At 43.6% G+C, this 21,051-nt stretch overlaps 1 protein-coding gene across 7 annotated transcripts in view; it reads left to right on the top strand.

Moving 5' to 3' along the window:
• The window catches only part of LOC118364938 (regulatory-associated protein of mTOR), a 213,873-nt gene that overhangs the window by 11,561 nt on the left and 181,261 nt on the right, over positions 1-21,051 (top strand). For all 7 annotated transcript variants that reach the window (XM_052490562.1, XM_052490559.1, XM_052490558.1 and 4 more), the window contains exons 3-4: positions 6,912-7,014; positions 18,582-18,664. In XM_052490562.1, the coding sequence (XP_052346522.1) occupies positions 6,912-7,014; positions 18,582-18,664 (186 nt within the window). The remainder of the gene's footprint in view (positions 1-6,911; positions 7,015-18,581; positions 18,665-21,051) is intronic.

Here is a 21,051-nt window from a genome sequence, read left to right as displayed (position 1 = left end):
GATATCAGGGTTCTGTCAATCAGAGCTAGTCATTTGAAATCAATGTAGTTGAGCACTTTAGCGCTTCAATGAACCAACCACCTCCGCATACTCTAAAGTACTGGCTTTCCAACAATGATTTCCACACATCCTCAAAAGCACGCTGCAATATCAAGCCCACAAATTGCAGTTCTTGGCTTTCTGCTGGGCTAGCTTCCTCCATCTTTGCCATTGTTTTCATCCTGCAAAAATATCTTGGTTCGCTATGCAAAATGACTATATAATCTCCATGATAACCAGTGTATCTTCTTCAGGAGAGCAGTAAATCCAGGCTGAATAGCAGTCTGATCCAGGTACTGTAGAAAGTCTTTGACGTGAATATGGTCTGATCTGTATCGGAAGGACACATGAATGCAGGGATGAGCAGTTGGATGTAATTCCTACCCTGTATTTGTTGTTGTCCTATTTCTTACGTTTTGACGACGACGTTACCTCTATAGCAACTCCATTGAAGCCAGCATTCGCTGTGGCCTTTGAGGAACACTATTGTTGTGTGTGTGTGTGTGTGTGTGTGTGTTGTCTTTAAACTGGTAATTGAGTTTGGTAACTCCCCCTCTCTGCCATTCCCTCCCTCCCTCCCTCCGATCCAGCACCTCGGCCCATACGGATCAATGGCCAGTGACTATTCCATTTGCTAGTTCTGCTATAAATTTAAGGCTTTTTAAACAGAGGGAGCATCGATCTCCCCAGTGCCAGGGCAAGGCCTAGTAGGCTGGAAGGCCTTGGTGATTGTTGCATCAGCTTGGGCCACTCACTTTATTGCCAGCAGGACACACATTAGGGCACAGTCTCACTCTGATACATGTACATTATCACAAACCCTTGGAATCTGTCTGGAAGTTTCTGTGTTTTCCATCGGTCATGGATAGCCAAATATAGTTAAGTACCAGTGCCATTCACGTGTATGATAGTGAGCATTGTGAACAAGTCCAAAAAAGCAGATTGAACCGAAGTCCGCAACAGCTTTCACCCTACTCCCCTGATATCGCTCTCTTCCCCCACTGCGCTGCTCCGAACAGGATTTGTGGGATTATTAGAAATCCATGAGGTCCAGGAGACATATATTAAAATGTCATTTTGTTTAGGCTTTCCTTCAGATTAATGTTAACAATCAAGGAGGGCCACCCTCTTCAAAAGGAGTCCGTTGTTATGGAGGATCAGAGCCTCTCCCCCGGGGGGCAAGACTAAGCCTCCACCTCTTCATTCCCTTTGTCTCTCCCTTTTCTCCTCCTCTCCTGTTCAATGACCATCTTCTATATTTTAAACACAGAAAAGCTTCAAGTGAATTAAAGCTCCACGCTTTTTAGTACTGAGCTTGCTACAACACGTATAGATTCTAGGCCAGATTCTCTTCGTTTGTGGTTTCTGTGCTGGCTTGTAGCCCTCTGCTACTAAATGAGCTTACCCAAATCCAATAGTTATTTCATTATTTCGGTGGCTAAAAACCGCCGCAAAATATTAAAGAACCTGTCTCAAGCCAAGCATGTTACTCTGCACAAGGCAAGCATCTTGGTTTTGTCCCAAATGGCACCTCTACGCAGACGACACCATTCTGTATACTTCTGGTCCTTCTTTGGACACTGTGTTAACTAACCTCCAGACGAGCTTCAATGCCATACAACTCTCCTTCCGTGGCCTCCAACTGCTCTTCAATGCAAGTAAAACTAAATGCATGCTCTTCAACCGGTCGCTGCCTGCACCTGCCCGCCCGTCCAACATCACTACTCTGGACAGTTCTGACTTAGAATATGTGGACAACTACAAATACCTGGGTGTCTGGTTAGACTGTAAACTCTCCTTCCAGACTCCCACTAAGCATCTCTAATCCAAAATTAAATCTAGGATTGGCTTCCTATTTTGCAACAAAGCATCCTTCACTCATGCTGACAAAAATACCCTTGTAAAACTGACTATCCTACCGATCCTTGACTTTGGCGATGTCATTTACAAAATAGCCTCCAACACTCTCCACAGCAAATTGGATGCAGTATATCACAGTGTTGTCCGTTTTGTCACGAAAGCCCCATATACTACCCACCACTGCAACCTGTATTCTCTCGTCGGCTGGCCCTCGCTTCATATTTGTCGCCAAACCCGCTGGCTCCAGGTCATCTATGTCTTTGCTAGGTAAAGCCCCACCTTATCTCAGCTCACTGGTTACCATAGCAGCACCCATCCATAGCACGCACTCCAGCAGGTATATTTCACTGGTCACCCCCAAAGCCAATTCCCCCTTTGGCCGCCTTTCCTTCCAGTTCTCTGCTGCCAATGACTGGAACGAATTGCAAAAATCACTGAAGTTGGAGACTCATAGCTCCCGCACCAGCTGTCAGAGCAGCTCCATAGATCACTGCACCTGTAGATGGCCCATCTGTAAATAGCTCATCCAACTTCCTCATCCCCATACTGTTATTTATTTAGCTCCTTTGCACCCCAGTATCTCTACTTGCACACTCATCTTCTGCACATCTATCACTCCAGTGTTTAATTTGCCATACTGTAATAATTTTGCCAATATGGTCTATTTATTGCCTTTCTACGTCCCTTATCCTACCTCATTTGCACGCACTCTATATTGACTGTATGTCTGTTTATTCCATGTGTAACTCTGTGTTTGTGTCGCACTGCTTTGCTTTATCTTGGCCAGGTCGCAGTTGTAAATGAGAACTTGTTCTCAACTGGCCTACCCAGGTTAAATAAAGGTGAAATCAAAATGCTAAATGTCCGGTATAGTGAACTACTTTTGACCAGGGCCCATAGGGGTGCTGCACGTATGTCTCCTCCTGTTGGAATGTATGCTATAAGTAGGGAGACAATGGACTTCTCCACCGACGTGAGAAATGAATGGGATTCAATGAATGGGAGCCAACATCTGGCTGCTGTCAAACCTAAATGCCACATTAGCCTATTATGAATCCAAAATCTAAATTCTACCTCCCCATGTGTCTCAATTATCATATTTTTTTTCATGCTAATTTGTCGTTTTAGTCTCTCACATATGATGTTGGGAAACAAATCATTTCATTAGGGTGTTTTTATTGTGATGGTAATCACTTTAGTTTCCCCGTGCCAGGCTGCAGTAATGTTGCTGGTGAAGTAGTATGGTGCTGAACAGCACCAAGTCAGGACCGAACGTCTGGCATGAATGTGCCTCACCTTTAAAACGGATCTACAGTTGATTTGTGTGTGGGTTGGTGGGTGTGCGTGACTGGGTGTGGGTAAACAGTTTGAAAGCCAGGACCCGCTTTTGGTGCTTGACTGTAACCAGTGTTGGTGCTTTTGTGGGTAGCTATGCCATCTTCAGTTTGACCAAACAACGCAAAGACACTGGAAGAATAATTGCAGTCACAAATGCTGACGGTTGTTTACAAGTTCATTGCAGTCAGTGCACTCTCCTTCTCAATTGTGGCCATAACTATTGTGTGTAAAAATAGGAAAGAAGATATTTGCCATCTTTCCCCAGAAATTCAGCACATTTACTGTTTTCCAGGGATTGCTTTAAAACCTGCACTCTGTAGACTGGGTGTGTCAGAAATGGCACCATATTCCCTATATAGTACACTGGTTTTGATCAGAGCTCAATGGGATGCAGCTTTTGTAGATTCTTTGACGCAGGGCTGAAAACTCCTCCAGGCGTGTTGTCATTTCAGCTATATTATCTTTAAAGGGCACATCCCAACTGACTTATCCCTCACTGGGGTCAATGTATAAGAAAGCGGTCATGTCTACCTGAGGTTAGTGTAGTGAAAGTACAGCCTCTTGGTGAGGGATCCTATGGTACAGAGACGTGGATTCCCATCCACACTCCTATGGGTTTGATTAGAGTTGGCACCACAACGTTGTGGGAAATGAAGTGCCACGAGGCTCTTTCCCTCTCAGCTTTGCACACTCCGCAAGCTCCTCCTGCGCTTTTATGAGTTTCATCTGAGACCTACCCGTGTCTTTTTTTGTCTCCTGTATCTTGACCTCTACTTCCGTCTCTGCTTTGTGTGGGTCCGACCGTGAAAAAAAGTCTTGATTGATTCTATCTTCAGTGATTTAAAAGAAAAACATGTATCTAATGCTTGCTTCATTGAGAGTACGTGCAGTTGAAATTTGGTCATAGAACTTTCCGGAGGACGAAATTACATATTTTCCTGATGTTGAAATCAGGTACATTTTTGGTTCTGAATGAAAGTTGAAAATATGCATTTACATTTACATTTGTTGAAAATATGTAATTTTTTGGTGACTCATTCTATACCCAAATTTGAACTGCACGTACATTCTCAATATATTAAGCATTCTGTCACACTAATACATTTGAAATCTGTTTAATATACGAAAGGAAAGAGGCGCCAACTGATTGCAACATAATATGTATTATTGCTCCCATCTGTCCCATGCACTTCTGTTCATTTTTCAAAAGCTTTTAAATTGGCAGCGATGTTCAAGGAGTCAAACCAACAGACCACTTCAACAACATTCTCAGTAACTGTTACAGAAATATATTTATTCTTACTGTGACTGATATGTTGTTTAGCTACCTTAGTTGAATGCACTGACTGTCAGTCGATCTGGATAAGAGCGTCTGCTGAATGACCAAAATCTCCAGAAAATCTGTCTTTTCACCTTTCATTCAGAACCTTAAACCTGCCTTTAAAAAAAAAAAATGTATAGACCTATTAAAAAATAAATCTTACTGGGTGATGTCATTGGGAAAATTTGCATGGAAAATATCCCTGGTCCCTAAACGTCTTTGCTCCTTGAGAGAAGCAGAAATGAAAGAACTTTATTTAGTATTCTAGAGCAGGCTTTATTTAGTATTCTAGAGCATCAAGTAATGACAAAGAGAAGCTTTGTAATTATAGACGAGTTGACTAACAAATAACCGACCTAATGTCAGAAATTATAAGCAGAAAAATATCTAAATGAGTCTTAACTTTAATTTAAAAAAATAATTATCCCGTATCCCCTGTCAAAAAAAAAAAGAACTGACGTCCCGGGGGCAATTAGGAATATTATTTTTATTCATGGATACAGGGATTCTCATGAGTGGAATGTCAAAGCTGCACGTAAACAGCTTATCCTGAAATAATAATTGGGATTAGGCTATTATTCAGAATACTCTGCGCATAGGAACGTGGTCACTGACGTCAGCGTGCTCATTGACTATTACTCAGGCGTTGAGAAAACATGCACCCAGCTAGTAACACAAGGTTAGTAGCTCCTCAAGTAAAAATCAGTGCAGGGTTTGACTGCCCTCTCTGTTCTAGCCTCTCGTTCTCTGTCTGTGTATGTCCATGTGTGCCCCAGTGGATCAGTCTGTGTTCAGGTACAACATGTTTACCTGACCCTGTTTCCTGTCCCCCTGGGCTTCTTCTCTATCAGACCAGTCTACACTACAGTAAACTACCTGGTAGGAGCAGTAGCTACAGAACTCTGCTAACCACCATAGATCAGGCACATATTTAATTCAATACCCTGCAATGAGCTTCGGCCTTTCTGTTCGTCAGCTGCAGAGTTCCATTAACTTCAGTTATCCAGGCACACATTCAATTAAATGCACTTCAATAGACCTTTCTTGGAAAGTCCTTGGGAGACAAATCAATCACCAGTAAATGTGATCTTTCTTTCCGCTGTATCATTTAGCGATGTCTGGGCAAGGTTTATATACGGAGTCGTGACTGTTAAAAACAAATAATGTTTTCTACATTTTAAAACATCTATTTTTATTACAGAAAGCACTGAATCGTGACTTGTTTCGGGAGTCGTGACAGGCTACAGACTTCAAAGAGAAGTTGAAGTTCTTCGCTCTTCAAGCAGAAGCCGTTTGGTGTGTTCTCTATAGTCTAGTGCTTGGCATAGTGTTGGATCCAGCCTCAGTCTTGTTTTTGGACAACATGGCGCTTCACTCTCCAGATCAGGTCAGCAGCACTGTGGTTCAGAATTGCAAAGTCACTATGCCAACTAGACACACCTGCCAATGGAGCCATCCATGCCTGAGGGCGAGGTCAAAATAGTGTGTATGGCTGTCCAAAAAAACCAATCTCACCCCAGGACACCTCAAGGAATGAAAAATACAAATAAACGCAGGAGCACTATTTCTTGATATTTGAAGGACAAACAGGGGGCTGACGTTTTGGCGTGTCAGGCGCCTGCGGGAGCTTGTGTGTGTGTACAAATAAAGGCCAAACACACCACTGATGCTTGCTCTACTTCAGTGTGGAACTCAGCTTGCAACGGAGTCATTTTGCATGCCGAACAACCCCAGGCAAAATGTCAGTAGCCTAGTCAAACTGAGCACCGTGCCCAGCTTTGCCTGGTAGGCTGCCTGTGCCTGATCTCGCACATCTGCACGGCACCTTCAGCATTCAAATGCTAAAACGGCTTGTGTGATATTACGCTGCTAGTTGAGTGACAACCTATGTCATTTACTAGGTTATTTACTAGGTTATTATCTATGCGCTGTTGAAAATGATGTTTTACCGGAATAAAAGTAAACTACCGGAGGACGGTTCATTAGCGGGTGATTCTGATTTCAGTACCAAAGTGGGAGAACAAAAAAAACGTAGGCTACATTGCCTCCCCCCAGATACGTATTGAATCGTCTTGAAAGGAAGAGATGCACATCTGATATTAATATGAAGGATAATCTAGAGGCTGACATTGTCAGATGCCTGCCTCAGAGCCATTTAGTGTGTGTGTGGACTCGAGTCCGAGCCCCTCTATGAACTGAAATATTAACGTCCTTCACCCAAATAATGTAAATAAGCAGGGTCTCTCTTCACACTTATATACCGAGTATTTATTGGGATTATATCTCATATAAACAAAGTGTGTATTGAGAAGCATGTGTATTCACTTCTGTCTTGCTCTCTCTGTCTCTCCAGATGAAGACAGTGAGTGTGGCCCTGGTGTTGTGTCTCAACGTGGGTGTGGACCCTCCTGACGTGGTCAAGACGTCACCCTGCGCCAGACTGGAGTGCTGGATCGGTAAGAACACACACACGCAAAACCTGTTCCATACTCAACTCACACACAAATAATTCATGATAATAAAGCCATTATTAAGACATACCCATGGGAAACATTGGCGTTCTTCTAATGTGTCCAACCTTCTCCCCAACCCATGTTGCCTTGATAGTATTTCCTGAGCTCCTCTAGTTGATGTTTCCGGGCTCTGAAAAAACTGCGTATCCACTATAACCCCGTCAGTGAGCATTATGCGACCTCAGCATTCGAAAACATTATATTCGATGCACTTCCAGAAGGACTTATTTGCTGTGTCATTTCCGTCTGTAGATGTAGGCTTCATGCGCCAGGATATTTTTGGGAAGCACGAAGAGGATAAATTCGGTTTCCATTGCTTGTCAGGGACACCACCAGGATCTTGGATAAGTGAGTGCCCCTGGAAAGTTGGTGGACTAGAATTTCCTCCTCATATTGCAGGCGTACTAGCTGTGTATTCATCCACTCATTTGTCTCACCCACAAATACCATGATTTGCCGGTACCTTGTCTGTCCCTGGTTTTCAGGGCTGAGCCCCTGGTTATGAATCTCTGGTGACATCCCTGTTGCTTGTTCTAACCTCCAAGAATAATGAATGCTGAGGGTAGCAGTGCAAGATCTTTTTAAGCAGAATATTTGTATTATTAGCAAATGAACGATTTGCAATTAGATTGCTGGACAATCAAAGTCATCCATCCAACACATTTATTCAGATCTGGTTAGTTGATAGATTGTGCCTAGTTATTGTCCATTAACAGCAAACATTTGCATTCATTCTCTTAAGTAGCCAATATTCTTCTTGTGCAATGTATAGCCTACTGTACTCTGTCTGTTTGGACTGTCTGCATGTCTTGGTGAGAAACTTAAGTTAATAAAATACTATAATAGCATTCTTTAGTTTGTGCTTATGATTCATTATTATAATTATTCATCGGGGGGACTTGTCTGGGGGACACCTAAAGCTAATTTCCTGCATTTTACACAATCCAATGTGCAGTCTCTATTTAGAACAAAAAGTAAGCAAAAATGCCCTCAGTCGCCACGCTAGGTAAGAGATCATTATTAAATATGTTAGTGATTAATAAGACTGAACTAAATGTAAGGTGATTCAGTAATAAATATTGTGTTGCACCTTCAACCAATAGCCTAACAAAAGAGCAACTTGTGAATAAAATACAACGACTTTTGATTGATTGTTTTTTATTAAGTGTGCTATATCAAAATCCGCTATATCAAATTTCAGCCAGAGCCGCCAGAGCCGCCTTACTCAACTCTCTCCCAACACAATTTCCTCCCCGTTCAATCATACCTGTTTGTTTATTTTGATTCCCAAGGGAAAGAACACACAAAAAAACACACCCCACTAAATTTTAGGATGTTAGTGAAAATTTCGGAAGTGTTTTCGGGTGTGTTAGGCCAAGGACATTGCCTAAATGGGTATATCCCCTGACGTGGGCATGTTTTCAATATAGACTCCTTTAGTCGTACTGTATTCCATTAAAGGCATCCAGACCCTGTAAACGTTTTTCAGTATGCCCTTAATCTGGTAATAAATTAAATCTAGTGATGCATAACTTGACATTGTGGGAGGATAACCAACCTTCCAATTAATGGCAATACATTTCTTAGTCCCTATAAATGCTTGGTTACAGTTTCTTCTGATAAGTCTCAAGTATAAACATTTCCAAGCAAACAAAACGGGGAGAAGGGAGAATCTGTCGACATGCTGAGATAAAAGAACATACTCTTTGCCAGAATTTGGCCAGCCTTCACAAGACCACACAGTGCATTCAGAAAGTATTCAGACCCCTTGACTTTTTCCACATTTGTTACATTGCAGCCTTATTCTAAAAGGTATTAATACATGTTTTCCTCATCAATCTACACACAATACCCCATAATGACGATGCGAAAACAGCTTTTTAGAAATGTTTGCTAATTTATAAAAAAACAACCTTATTTACATATGTTTTCTGACCCTTTTGCTATTAGACTTTAAATTGAGCTCAAGTGCATCTTGTTTCCATTGATCAGCTTTGATATTTCTACAACTTGATTGGAGTCCACCTGTGGTAAATTGTTGGGGCATGATTTGGAAAGGCACACACCTGTCTACCTATAGTCCCACATTTGACAGTGCGTGCAAAAGCAAAAACCAAGCTATGCGGTTGAAGGAATTGTCCGTAGAGCCCCGAGACAGGATTGTGTCGCGGAGCATTGACGGTCCCCAAGAACACAGTGGCTTCCATCTTAAATCTAAGTCGTTTAGAATCACAATGAGTCTTCCTAGAGCTGGCCGCCTGGCCAAACTGAGCAAATGGGGGAGAAGGGCCTTTGTCAGGGAGGTGACCAAGAACCCGGTGGTCATTCTGACAGAGCTCCAAAGTTCCTCTGTGGAGATGGTTGTCCTTCTGGATTGTTCTCCCATCTCTGCAGCACTCCAGCAATCAGGCCTTTATGGTAGGGTGTCCAGATGGAAGCCACTCCTCAGTAAAAGGCACATGACAGCCCGCTTGGAGTTTGCCAAAAGGCACCTAAAAACTCTCAGACCATGAGAGACAAGATTCTCTGGCCTGAATGCCAAGCGTCATGTCTGGAGGAAACCTGGCACCATCCCTACAGTGAAGCATGGTGGTGGCAGCATCATGCTGTGGGGATGTTTTTCAGGGGAAGGGATCCGGATCGAGGGAAAGATGAACGGAGCGATTCTTGACAAACCTCCTCCAGAGTACTCAGGACCTCAGACTGGGGCGAAGGTTCACCTTCCAACAGGAAAAGTACCCTAAGCACACAGCCAAGACAACACAGGAGTGGCTTTGAGACACTTTGAGTGGCCCAGCCAGAGCTCGAACGTCTCTGGAGAGACCTGAAAATGGCTGTGCAGCAACGCTCCCCGTCCAACCTGACAGAGCTTGAGAGGATCTGCAGAGAAGAATGGGAGAACCTCTCCAAATACAGGTGTGCCAAGCTTGTAGTGTTATACCCAAGAAGACACAAGACTGTACTCATTGCCAAAGGTGCTTCAACAAAGGACTGAGTAAAGGGTCTGAATACCTATGTAAATGTCATATTTCATTTTTTTTGTATATATACACTGCTCAAAAAAATAAAGGGAACACTTAAACAACACGATGTATCTCCAAGTCAATCACACTTCTGTGAAATCTAACTGTCCACTTAGTAAGCAACACTGATTGACAATAAATGTCACATGCTGTTGTGCAAATGGAATAGACAACAGGTGGAAATTATAGGCATTTAGCAAGACACCCCCAATAAAGGAGTGGTTCTGCAGGCGGCAACCACAGACCACTTCTCAGTTCCTATGCTTCCTGGCTGATGTTTTGGTCACTTTTGAATGCTGGCGGTGCTTTCACTCTAGTGGTAGCATGAGACGGAGTCTACAACCCACACAAGTGGCTCAGGTAGTGCAGCTCATCCAGGATGGGACATCAATGCGAGCTGTGGCAAAAAGGTTTGCTGTGTCTGTCAGCATAGTGTCCAGAGCATGGAGTCGCTACCAGGAGACAGGCCAGTACATCAGGAGACGTGGAGGAGGCCGTGGGAGGGCAACAACCCAGCAGCAGGATCGCTACCTCCACCTTTGTGCAAGGAGGAGCAGGAGGAGCACTGCCAGAGCCCTACAAAATGACCTTTAGTAGGCCACAAATGTGCATGTGTCTGCTCAAACGGTCAGAAACAGACTCCATGAGGGTGGTATGAGGGCCCGACGTCCACAGGTGGGAGTTGTGCTTACAGCCCAACACCGCGCAGGACGTTTGGCATTTGCCAGAGAACACCAAGATTGGCAAATTCGCCACTGGCACAATGTGCTCTTCACAGATGAAAGCAGGTTCACACTGAGCACATGTGACAGTCTGGAGACGCCGTGGAGAACGTTCTGCTACCTGCAACATCCTCCAGCATGACCGGTTTGGCGGTGGGTCAGTCATGGTGTGGGGTGGCATTTCTTTGGGGGGCCGCACAGCCCTCCATGTGATTGCCAGAGGTAGCCTGACTGCCATTAGGTACCGAGATGAGATCCTCAGACCCCTTGTGAGACCATATGCTGGTGCGGTTGGCCCTGGGTTCCTCCTAATGCAAGACAATGCTAGACCTCATGTGGCTGGAGTGTGTCAGCAGTTCCTGCAAGAGGAAGGCATTGATGCTATGGACTGGCCCGCCCGTTCCCCATACCTGAATCCAATTGAGCACATCTGGGACATCATGTCTCGCTCCATCCACCAAAGCCACGCTGCACCACAGACTGTCCAGGAGTTGGAGGATGCTTTAGTCCAGGTCTGGGAGGAGACCATCCGCCACCTCATCAGGAGCATGCCCAGGCGTTGTAGGGAGGTCATACAGGCACGTGGAGGCCCCACACACTACGGAGCCTCATTTTGACTTGTTTTAAGGACATTACATTAAAGTTGGATCAGCCTGTAGTGTGGTTTTCCACTTTAATTTTGAGTGTCACTCCAAATCCAGACCTCCATGGGTTGATAAATTTGATTTCCATTAATCATTTTTGTGATTTTGTTGTCAGCACATTCAACTATGTAAAGAAAAAAGTATTTAATAAGAATATTTCATTAATTCAGATCTAGGATGTGTTATTTTAGTGTTCCCTTTATTTTTTTGAGCAGTGTATATTTACAAAAATATCTACCATCCTGTTTTTGCTTTGTCATTATGTGGTATTGTGTATAGATTGGTTAAGGGGAAAACACTATTTAATCCATTAGAATAAGACTAACGTAACAATGTGGAAACATTCAAGGGGTCTGAATACATGTAAAACACAAAAGGGGACATCTTTTCAGATCTCCAGCAGAGGAATAACATTTCTGAGTGCATGTAATTCAGTTTCACTGGCATATAGTACGTTCTATGAATGGTCTCAAACTGTAGTCATGTATGTCTGAGATGATGAATGCCCAGTCATGTTCATATCATCAATAGCTTCTACCAGGTCATGTGTTGTGTCATTGGACAATGCCTCCAACCCTTGATACATTTTGGACAACTTTGGAGGGTTGTCAGACTGCCTTATAATAGCATCTGGCTTGTCCAGTTTTTGCTGCATAGAGAGAATAAAGGGTTGTATCTGTAGAAATTCACCTAGCCTGCGTCAGACTGGTCTTCCCTGGCTGCCTGCTGAGATCCCTGTCACCATCTGATCCTCCTAGAAAATGAGGGATGACAAAGAATTACCTTGGTGTACATTTATACATTGATTCTATTCTTAGATAATATAATGGTTCAATAATTGAAATTGACCATTATTCCCGGACTGTTGCTTTAATCTTAAATGCTGTCTTGTCGCTACTGAAGGTCTACCCTTCAATTCAAGATGGAACTTTGTATCATTCACTGATATTGTTAATATACTGCAAAATCGTCTGTCTGACCATTTTGGGACCCCTGTCACCATCTGATCCTGCTAAGACATGTCGAGCATAGTGTTGTGTACTGACTGCACCAGAGGGCTGCATTCCCGCGGGTCGCGACAAAGATCATTGCAGCGCGGTTGGCATTTTTCACGGTCAGACAGACGACTTTGGGATGCGAATGTTGTACCTTTCTTGTCCCACAGATCATTTGAAAACGTTCATCTTTCTGCTTTGTATGCGGTAGCCTACCTATTGTATTAACAGCACGTATATTTTTCGCGTTATTCACACACGCTTCAACTTCAGTAGCCTACCTCTCCTAATTTGGGCGTGAGAGCTCAACTGCGCCTAGTACGTGTGGCCTCATTGATGTTGAGTAGGCTGCCTACATGCGCAGAGAATCACGTGGCGGTTAAATTGAATATGAAATTAAATATGATTAGACACTAGTTTACTACAGTATCTGAATACATATTGATATTGGAAAGAAGTGGAAGGCGCTCAACCAATGTGAGTCAAAGTGCAATAAACACATTTAGTCGTCATACTATGGCGAGCGAGCGTTGCGCCGTTTCGTTTTCGGTAAGTATTGACCTGTTTTTGTCTCTGCCTGCAAATCGTCCTAGAAGGTAGGCCATATATCCTATAGGCCTACGCAAAACGTAGCAGGTGTCGCTGTCATCATGTTTGCTGGTTCCAGTTCAGTAGCCATACCTGTGAGATCAGGTGCCCGTGTGGTCTCGATTCAATAGTAGGCTATAGCTTATGCATGGGATGAGAGGCACGGGGCAGTTCTTTCCAAAGAAATGTACTTCCTAAATAAGTCTATGATTAGGCTATAGTTTACTACATTGCTTAGACTATTGATCATCCATATTTCTCTGTCTGTCAATCTTCCCACTGCTAAAAGGTAGGCTATACAAATAGCTCAAGAGAAAGTGCAAGTCTGTCCAACTCTGCTCACTTCAACTACATCTATCATATTGGTTGATAGAGCCCAGTAACACACTATAATGGGCATGTGACAGTCTCTGGACATGTAACCGATTTCCTACGTAATTGTTGTGTATTTGATATTGCCTAAAGGGCATAAAACTGCGGGGACCATGACTGGCAAGTGATCTGCGTCACATACGGCGGGACTAGGTTGGGTTTGGGACCAGTTCTTGTGGTAGCGGGTGGGAGTCGGACAGAAAGCCAGCAGGGTGCGGGTGGGAGGGAGATGAAGAATAGGTCCCTGGCAGACCTCTACTGTGCACAATGACGCCTGTAACGTTAGCGCTGTTAATAACTGTGTCAGTGTGAAAAGTAGGGAATTAGCTAGGGAAACTGATCAATACAGTTACAATACAGTTACATTGCCATACTGTCTAATAAAACAATAGCGCTGAAAAAGCGTCAGAATAGGAATCTTAAATAGTCTTGTTGGTGGTTTCATTGTTTGATTCAGGTCTAGTGTGATTGAGGCAAAAAACAATAGCTAATGTTAGCTAACTTTTTGCCAGCTCTCTCTAACGGTACATCAACCGGTGAAAGCTAGCAAAGTTAATTTAATTCTGAAAAGGGGCAAAACAAAGACATAACATTTCCATACAAACAACAGCTGTTAGTAATAATAGCCACCTCATATTGCTATCTATCTGACAGATAACTAGAGGCTAGAGCTGACCTGACTGGTAGCTACTAGCTAGCATAGCTTATTAATTTACCTCAGTCAAGAGGGGATGAAACATTACCTAACATTACAATACTAGCTCAGTTATGTTTTTTTCATGAAGTTAAACAGCAGTTACCTTGCCAGCAAGCTACATCAGTCAACTAAAGAGTAGCCAATTTTTGCTCTGCTTGCTTTTACAACTTTGTGAAAGAGCGCAACACATACACACTGATCTATCCTCAGCTCTCCTGTGCTGGTCCAGCCAGCCTTCCAGAAGCTTAGCCTTCACACAGCCTTCACACAGCCTGTCAACCTGCTCTGTGGCATCTGCGTGGTCCTAAATCCAGCCAGCTGAACACTCTAAATAGCCTATCCGACCGCTCGGAGGCGACCTTCTGTCCTAAAGCACACCTTTGCCGCTTTTTGTGTCACATTGCAATGATAAAACTGGGGTGGGCAAAAATGCAATTTCAGAATGTGGGGGGACATGACCCCTTGTCCCAAGTAAAAGTTGCACCCCAGAAAGACTCACACACAGGCAATAGGCTATACATCTGGCTTCAGTTTCACGCCAAATAGGCCTACAAGGAAACTCAACATATCACGACGATGTTGGGGAGGGGTCAGTGCTCTGTGTAATGCCTTCCACAAAAAGTTTTGCTCAACAAAACAAAAAGGCACATAAGCCAGTTGGCATAATGCCCCTTGTGGCGAAAGTACATTCATTGAATCCATTTGAAAATATATGGTCTTAAACAAACTAGATTTCCATCCAATTTGCGACAGAATTTCATGCGCGTAAGTTATAGTTTTCTTGCAGATTTTAGAATATTTGTGTTTCCAAACCATAGATCGGTTTCCATCAAATGTACTTGTTGGTAAAAGGCTGCACGTGTTGACGTAGTGCACATTAAAATATATTTTGTGGTTAAATTCCCATGTACTGTACTGAATAATAATTGCAAGTTAAATGGGGTTCCAATGCATTTTCAACTCTACTGCTGGTTTTGTCACAAATGTTTGCTTAATGTAGTGAATTTCCCCACTGGTATTGGCACATGCGCTCTAACCAACAGCTCGCAGATACAGGGCCGGTATAGCCTAGTGTCTAAACCTACATTACAAGGTTATTATGGACAAAAGAGCAAGATAATTTGTATTTGTTTAACTGCAGGATCGATCAACATGTCACCATAATACCCTGGATATTTATTAGAAAGGAGCATCAAGCTCAACACCTTGCACTTTCACCACCCTGTGAAGTTCATCAATACCTATTTCATCTGTAGCCTAGTGGGAGGACCACACGTCATTGTGCGACTCCAAGTTTACTTTGATATGATGATTAGTATATCAATATTTGCACATAAAAGCGTTTCCACCACCATTTCTCGCATAATTAATTTTACAGACACACAGATCCCACCTTGTCTATTTGTTTTTTGTCGACATCAAGCCTGTCGTGATTTTTTTTTTTATCCGACGTGTACTTTACTCGCATAAAAACGTTTGACAGAAACCTGTTTATTGAAAATAATAATTATTCTGTGAAAGGAAAAGTGACCTTTTCACAGAACCATTACAAAGTAAAAACGATTGTTTTACATTGTGGGAATTATAACAAATTAGTGAAGGAAATTCAGAAATGTATGAAAAATGCAACAACTAAAAACAAATTGGGATCAAGTTTGAAGAGTATAAAACAATCAGAAAAGAGAGCTCCATTTTAAAACCACTTAGAATGTATTTGTTGCCACGCTACGATCATGCACTCCTCCTGATGCATCTTTAAAGCTTTTGTAATTCTAAAACATTATATCTTCATACCGTTAAAAAATGAGGAAAATATTGTTATCTGATATGACCATATTGCCCAGCCCTACATCCACGTTTTGTCATCCACGTTTTGTAACAGTATATTAGACAACTGAGAAGAAACCAGCCAGACAAAATGATAGTAATAATTCAACTTTACACCCCCACAGATGGTTTGACAAAAAGAAACCACATGAAATTCAAGACTGTTTGATGGTAGAGTTTATGAAAGACTTCTGACAGTCTGCTCCTGTTTCACTGTAGACTTTGACTGAGCACAATGCAAACTGTCAATCATCAGATCATGGTTTATTTAAAGAACTGTCTAGAATAACCTTAAATGCACAATCATTAGCTATCATTCTTCCTCTCTGACCCACCCTCACCTCATCCCCTCCCTCCTTCCTACATTTTACTCTCTGAAGAGAAATTAATGCATCATACCACTTTAGGGTCATCATCTTACATTTACTCACTGCAGTTGCGTTATACTGCACAATATACATTTCCTTGACTTGCTGGCTACTGAAAATACATCATCTATCAATAAACATGCTTTGTCCCCAAAACATTGTCAGTGTCCCTGAATATGCATATTGTCAATACATCTGGTAATTTCTAAATCAATAAAGTAATTCTCTGCATTGTGTGCAGAATTTGATATTTCAGAATCTATAATATGCGCTATGCTTTATACAATTTGATTTCTTCTTGGCAATATTTCAGTCCGAAGCGCTGGGGTGATTTCTCCATGTTATGTAGTTTAATTTGATAAGCGAAACAGCCCTACTAAACAAATGGCGTGGGATTGTGATACTGGTTCTCTATTGGGTTAACTGTCTAAACTGAATCTCTTGCTTCATTGTGATGGCAATTTTGGGATTTATCTGATCTCTGTGTTGTGGCATATCAAATGGGCTGGAGGACTCTTAATCCAAATCATGGAATACTGCAGCTCACGATTGTAGCATTGACAGTACCAGTCAAAAGGTTGGACACCTACTCATTTAAATGTTTATTTTTATTTTTGACTATTTTCTACATTGTCGAATATTAGTGAAGACATCAAAACTATGAAATAACACATGGAATCATGTAGTAATCAAAAAAGTGTTAAACAATTCAAAATCGATTTTATATTTGACATTCTTCTAATTAACCACCCTTTGCCTTGCCAGCTTTGCACACGCTTGGCATTCTCTCAACCAGCTTCATGAGGTTGTCACCTTGAATGCATTTAAATGAACAGATGTGCCTTGTTAATTTGTGGAATTTCTTTCATCAAGGCGTTTGAGCCAATCATTTGTGTTGTGACAAGGTAGGGGTGGTTTACAGAAGATAGCCCTATTTGGTATAAAAGTCCATATTATGGCAAGAACAGCTCAAATAAGCAAAGAGAAACGACAGTCCATCATTACTTTAAGACATGAAGGTCAGTCAATCTGGAACATTTCAAGAACTTTGAAAGTTTCTTCAAGTGCAGTCGCAAAAACCATTAAGCGCTATGATGAAACTGGCTCTCATGAGGACCGCCACAGGAAAGGAAGACCCAGAGTTACCTCTGCTGCAGAGGATACGTTCATTAGAGTTACCAGACTCAGAAGTTGCAGTCCAAATAAATGCTTCACAGAGTTCAAGTAACAGATACATCAACTGTTCAGAGGAGACTGCGTGAATCAGGCCTTCATGGTCGAATTGCTGCAAAGAATCCACTACTAAAGATCACCAAGCAGAAGATGGGACTTGTTTGTGCCAGGAAACACGAGCAACGGACATTAGACCGGTGGAAATCTGTCCTTTGGTCTGAGCCAAAATTGGAGAGTTTGATTCCAACCGCTGTGTCTTTGTGAGACAGAGTAGGTGAACGGATGATCTCTGCATGTGTGGTTCCCACTGTGAAGCATGAAGGAGGTGTGATTGTGGGGGTGCTTTGCTGGTGACACTGATTTATTTAGATTTCAAGGCACACTTAACCAGCATGGCTGCCGCAGCAATACGCCATCTCATCTGGTTTGCGCTTAGTGGGACTATCATTTGTTTTTCAACAGGACAATGACCCAACACACCTCCAGACTGTGTAAGGACTATTTGACCAAGAAGGGGAGTGATGGAGTGCTGCATCAGATGACGTGGCCTCCACAATCCCCCGACCTTAACCCAATTGAGATGGTTTGGGATGAGTTGGACCGCAGAGTGAAGTAAAAGCAGCCAACACGTGCTCAGCATATGTGGGAACTCCTTCAAGACTGTTGGAAAAGCATTCCATGTGACTACCTAACAAAGGTGGTTCAGAGAATGCCAAGAGTGTGCAAAGCTGTCATCAAAAAATATTATGATTTAACACTTTTGGTTACATGATTCCATAAGTGTACAATGCAGAAAATAGTAAAAAAAATTAAGAAAACCCTTGAATAAGTAGGTGTCCTAACTTTTGACTGTACCTGTACATCAATCTACACACAATACCCAATACCCCATAATACACACTGTATACAGATCTGTTACTTCAGATGTGCAATACTTTTACCTTTCCATCTTGTAAAAGCAATGCTTCTAGATGAATATATGTGCAAGTATTATGAGTAATGTGGTCATTTTTGTGCATTTCACTACTGTGTTGCTGTGCTGGTTGTACCCAAGTCTAATGTTGTCCTTATGATAATGAGTGTCTGTTTCCTCTCTTCCAGACCCTCTGTCCATGAGTCCACAGAAAGCCCTGGAGACCATAGGGGCCAACCTGCAGAAGCAGTATGAGAACTGGCAACCCAGGGTGAGTTCACATGGCCCCCATGTTCTCCCTCCTCCTCTTACTCTACCTCAGTGACCTTCCACCCACACACACCAGTCTGTACCTGTACGTACTGTGTTGTGGATCACTGTCTCGCTAGTCTTTAGACAGGGTCCTATGGGGCTTGGAGATGTGTGTCCTACACGTGCACTTAAGCAGGTGGAAGGAAGGTAAGGGGGGGAGGGATGGAATGAAGGTTAAGGGGGGAGTGATGGAATGAAGGTAAGGGGGAGTGATGGAATGAAGGTAAGGGGGAGTGGTGGAAGGAAGGTAAGGGGGAGTGGTGGAAGGAAGGTAAGGGGGAGGGTGGAAGGAAGGTAAGGGGGGTGGAAGGAAGGTAAGGGGGTGGTGGAAGGAAGGTAAGGGGGGCGAGGTGGAAGATAGGTAGGGGGCGAGGTGGAAGGTAGGTAAGGGGTGGGGTGGTGGAAGGAAGGTAAGGGGGGGTGAGGTGGTAGGAAGGTGAAGGGGTGGGGGGAGTGGTGGAAGGTAAGGGGGAGTGGTGGAAGGTAAGGGGGAGTGGTGGAAGGTAAGGGGGGGTGAGGTGGAAGGTAGGTAAGGGGGGTGAGGTGGAAGGTAGGTAAGGGGGGTGAGGTGGAAGGTAGGTAAGGGGGCGAGGTGGAAGGTAGGTAAGGGGGGCGAGGTGGAAGGTAGGTAAGGGGGCGAGGTGGAAGGTAGCTAAGGGGGGCGAGGTGGAAGGTAGCTAAGGGGGGCGAGGTGGAAGGTAGGTAAGGGGGGCGAGGTGGAAGGTAGGTAAGGGGGCGAGGTGGAAGGTAGGTAAGGGGGGCGAGGTGGAAGGTAGGTAAGGGGGGCGAGGTGGAAGGTAGGTAGGGGGGCGAGGTGGAAGGTAGGTAAGGGGGGCGAAGTGGAAGGTAGGTAGGGGGGCGAGGTGGAAGGTAGGTGGGGGGCGAGGTGGGAGGTAGGTAAGGAGGGGCGAGGTGGGAGGTAGGTAAGAGGGGGAGGTGGGGGCGAAGAGGTGGCAGGAAGGTAAGGGGGGGGAGAGGCGGGTGTAAGAAAGGAGGGGGGAGGCGGATGGAAGAAAGGAAGGGGGGAGAGATGGAAGGAGGTGGAAGGACGGAAGGAGGGAGAGAGAAGGAAGAATTGAATGGAAAGGAGATTTGAGCGTGGGAAGGACAGTAAGTAGAAAGGAGAAGGCGAGCGTGAAGAGAGGGAGAGAGTGAAACACACCAGCTGAGTGTGGGCTGAGTGAGCCAGAGGTCAGTACCAGATGGTGGGAGAGAGGAGGAGGGAAGGAGTGGAGGAGTGTGAAATCATTCAGTCTCTTTCAGCCTCAGGACATAGGCCTACTGCTCGGCCAGAGACCACTTCTGGACCACAGACCTCTCTGTATGATGATGTAACTCATAATACTAGCACTGAAAACCACCCATGAAAATAAAACTGGACCTAAAATAACCTTCTTGTATTTCAGAATACTGTATCTTGTGTATTTAGATGTATCATTTACATGGAGCCGTTGTAACTAATTTTCTTAACTTTCGATTTTTAATTATGACCTGAACCACATTATGAGTACCACCCCGTTGCATGAAATCAACTGTCTTCCTCGCCTCCCGAGTGGCGTAGTGGCCTGAGGCACTGTATAAAAGTGCTTGCTGTGCCACTAGAGATCCTGGTTCGAGTCCAGTCTCTGTCGCAGCCGGCCCATCACGCACTAATGACTCCTGTGGCGGGCCGGGCTCAGTGCTCGCTGACACGGTCGCCAGGTGTTTCCTCCGGCACATTGGTTCGCCTGGCTTCCGGGTTAAGCAGGCATTGTTTCAAGAAGCAGTGTGGCTTGGCTGGGTTGTTTTTCGGAGGACGCATGGCTCTCAATGTTCGCCTCTCCCGAGTCCGTACGTGAGTTGCAGCGATGGGACAAGACTAACTACCAATTGGATACCATGAAATTGGGGAGAAAAATGGGTATCATAAAAATACAAAAAATGAATACATCTCTCAACTTTGCCGTGTTCTGAAAATTCGAATGGCCACCTCGTTGGTACTTAATCAGTGATATCCGAGCCCTGCTCAACTCTTGACAACTGTGCCTATACTGCCCATGTTTGGAGGGACTTTCTCCATGGTTGGCAGTGCCAGCCTAACCTGTCATGTCTCTCTCTCTTGCTCGCTCGCTCTCTCTTATTTATGTATATATACAGTTGAAATCAGAAGTTTACATACACTTAGGTTGGAGTCATTAAACTAGTTTTTCAACCACTCCATATATTTCTTGTTAACAAACTATAGTTTTGGCAAGTCGGTTAGGACATCTACTTTGTGCATGACACAAGTTATTTTTCCAACAATTGTTAACAGACAGATTATTTCAGTTGTAATTCACTGCATCACAATTCCAGTGGGTCAGAAGT

Source organism: Oncorhynchus keta, chromosome 32 (genome assembly GCF_023373465.1).
Source record: "Oncorhynchus keta strain PuntledgeMale-10-30-2019 chromosome 32, Oket_V2, whole genome shotgun sequence".
NCBI classification, from domain to species: domain Eukaryota; kingdom Metazoa; phylum Chordata; class Actinopteri; order Salmoniformes; family Salmonidae; genus Oncorhynchus; species Oncorhynchus keta.
This window is presented reverse-complemented; position numbering and strand designations above follow the sequence as displayed.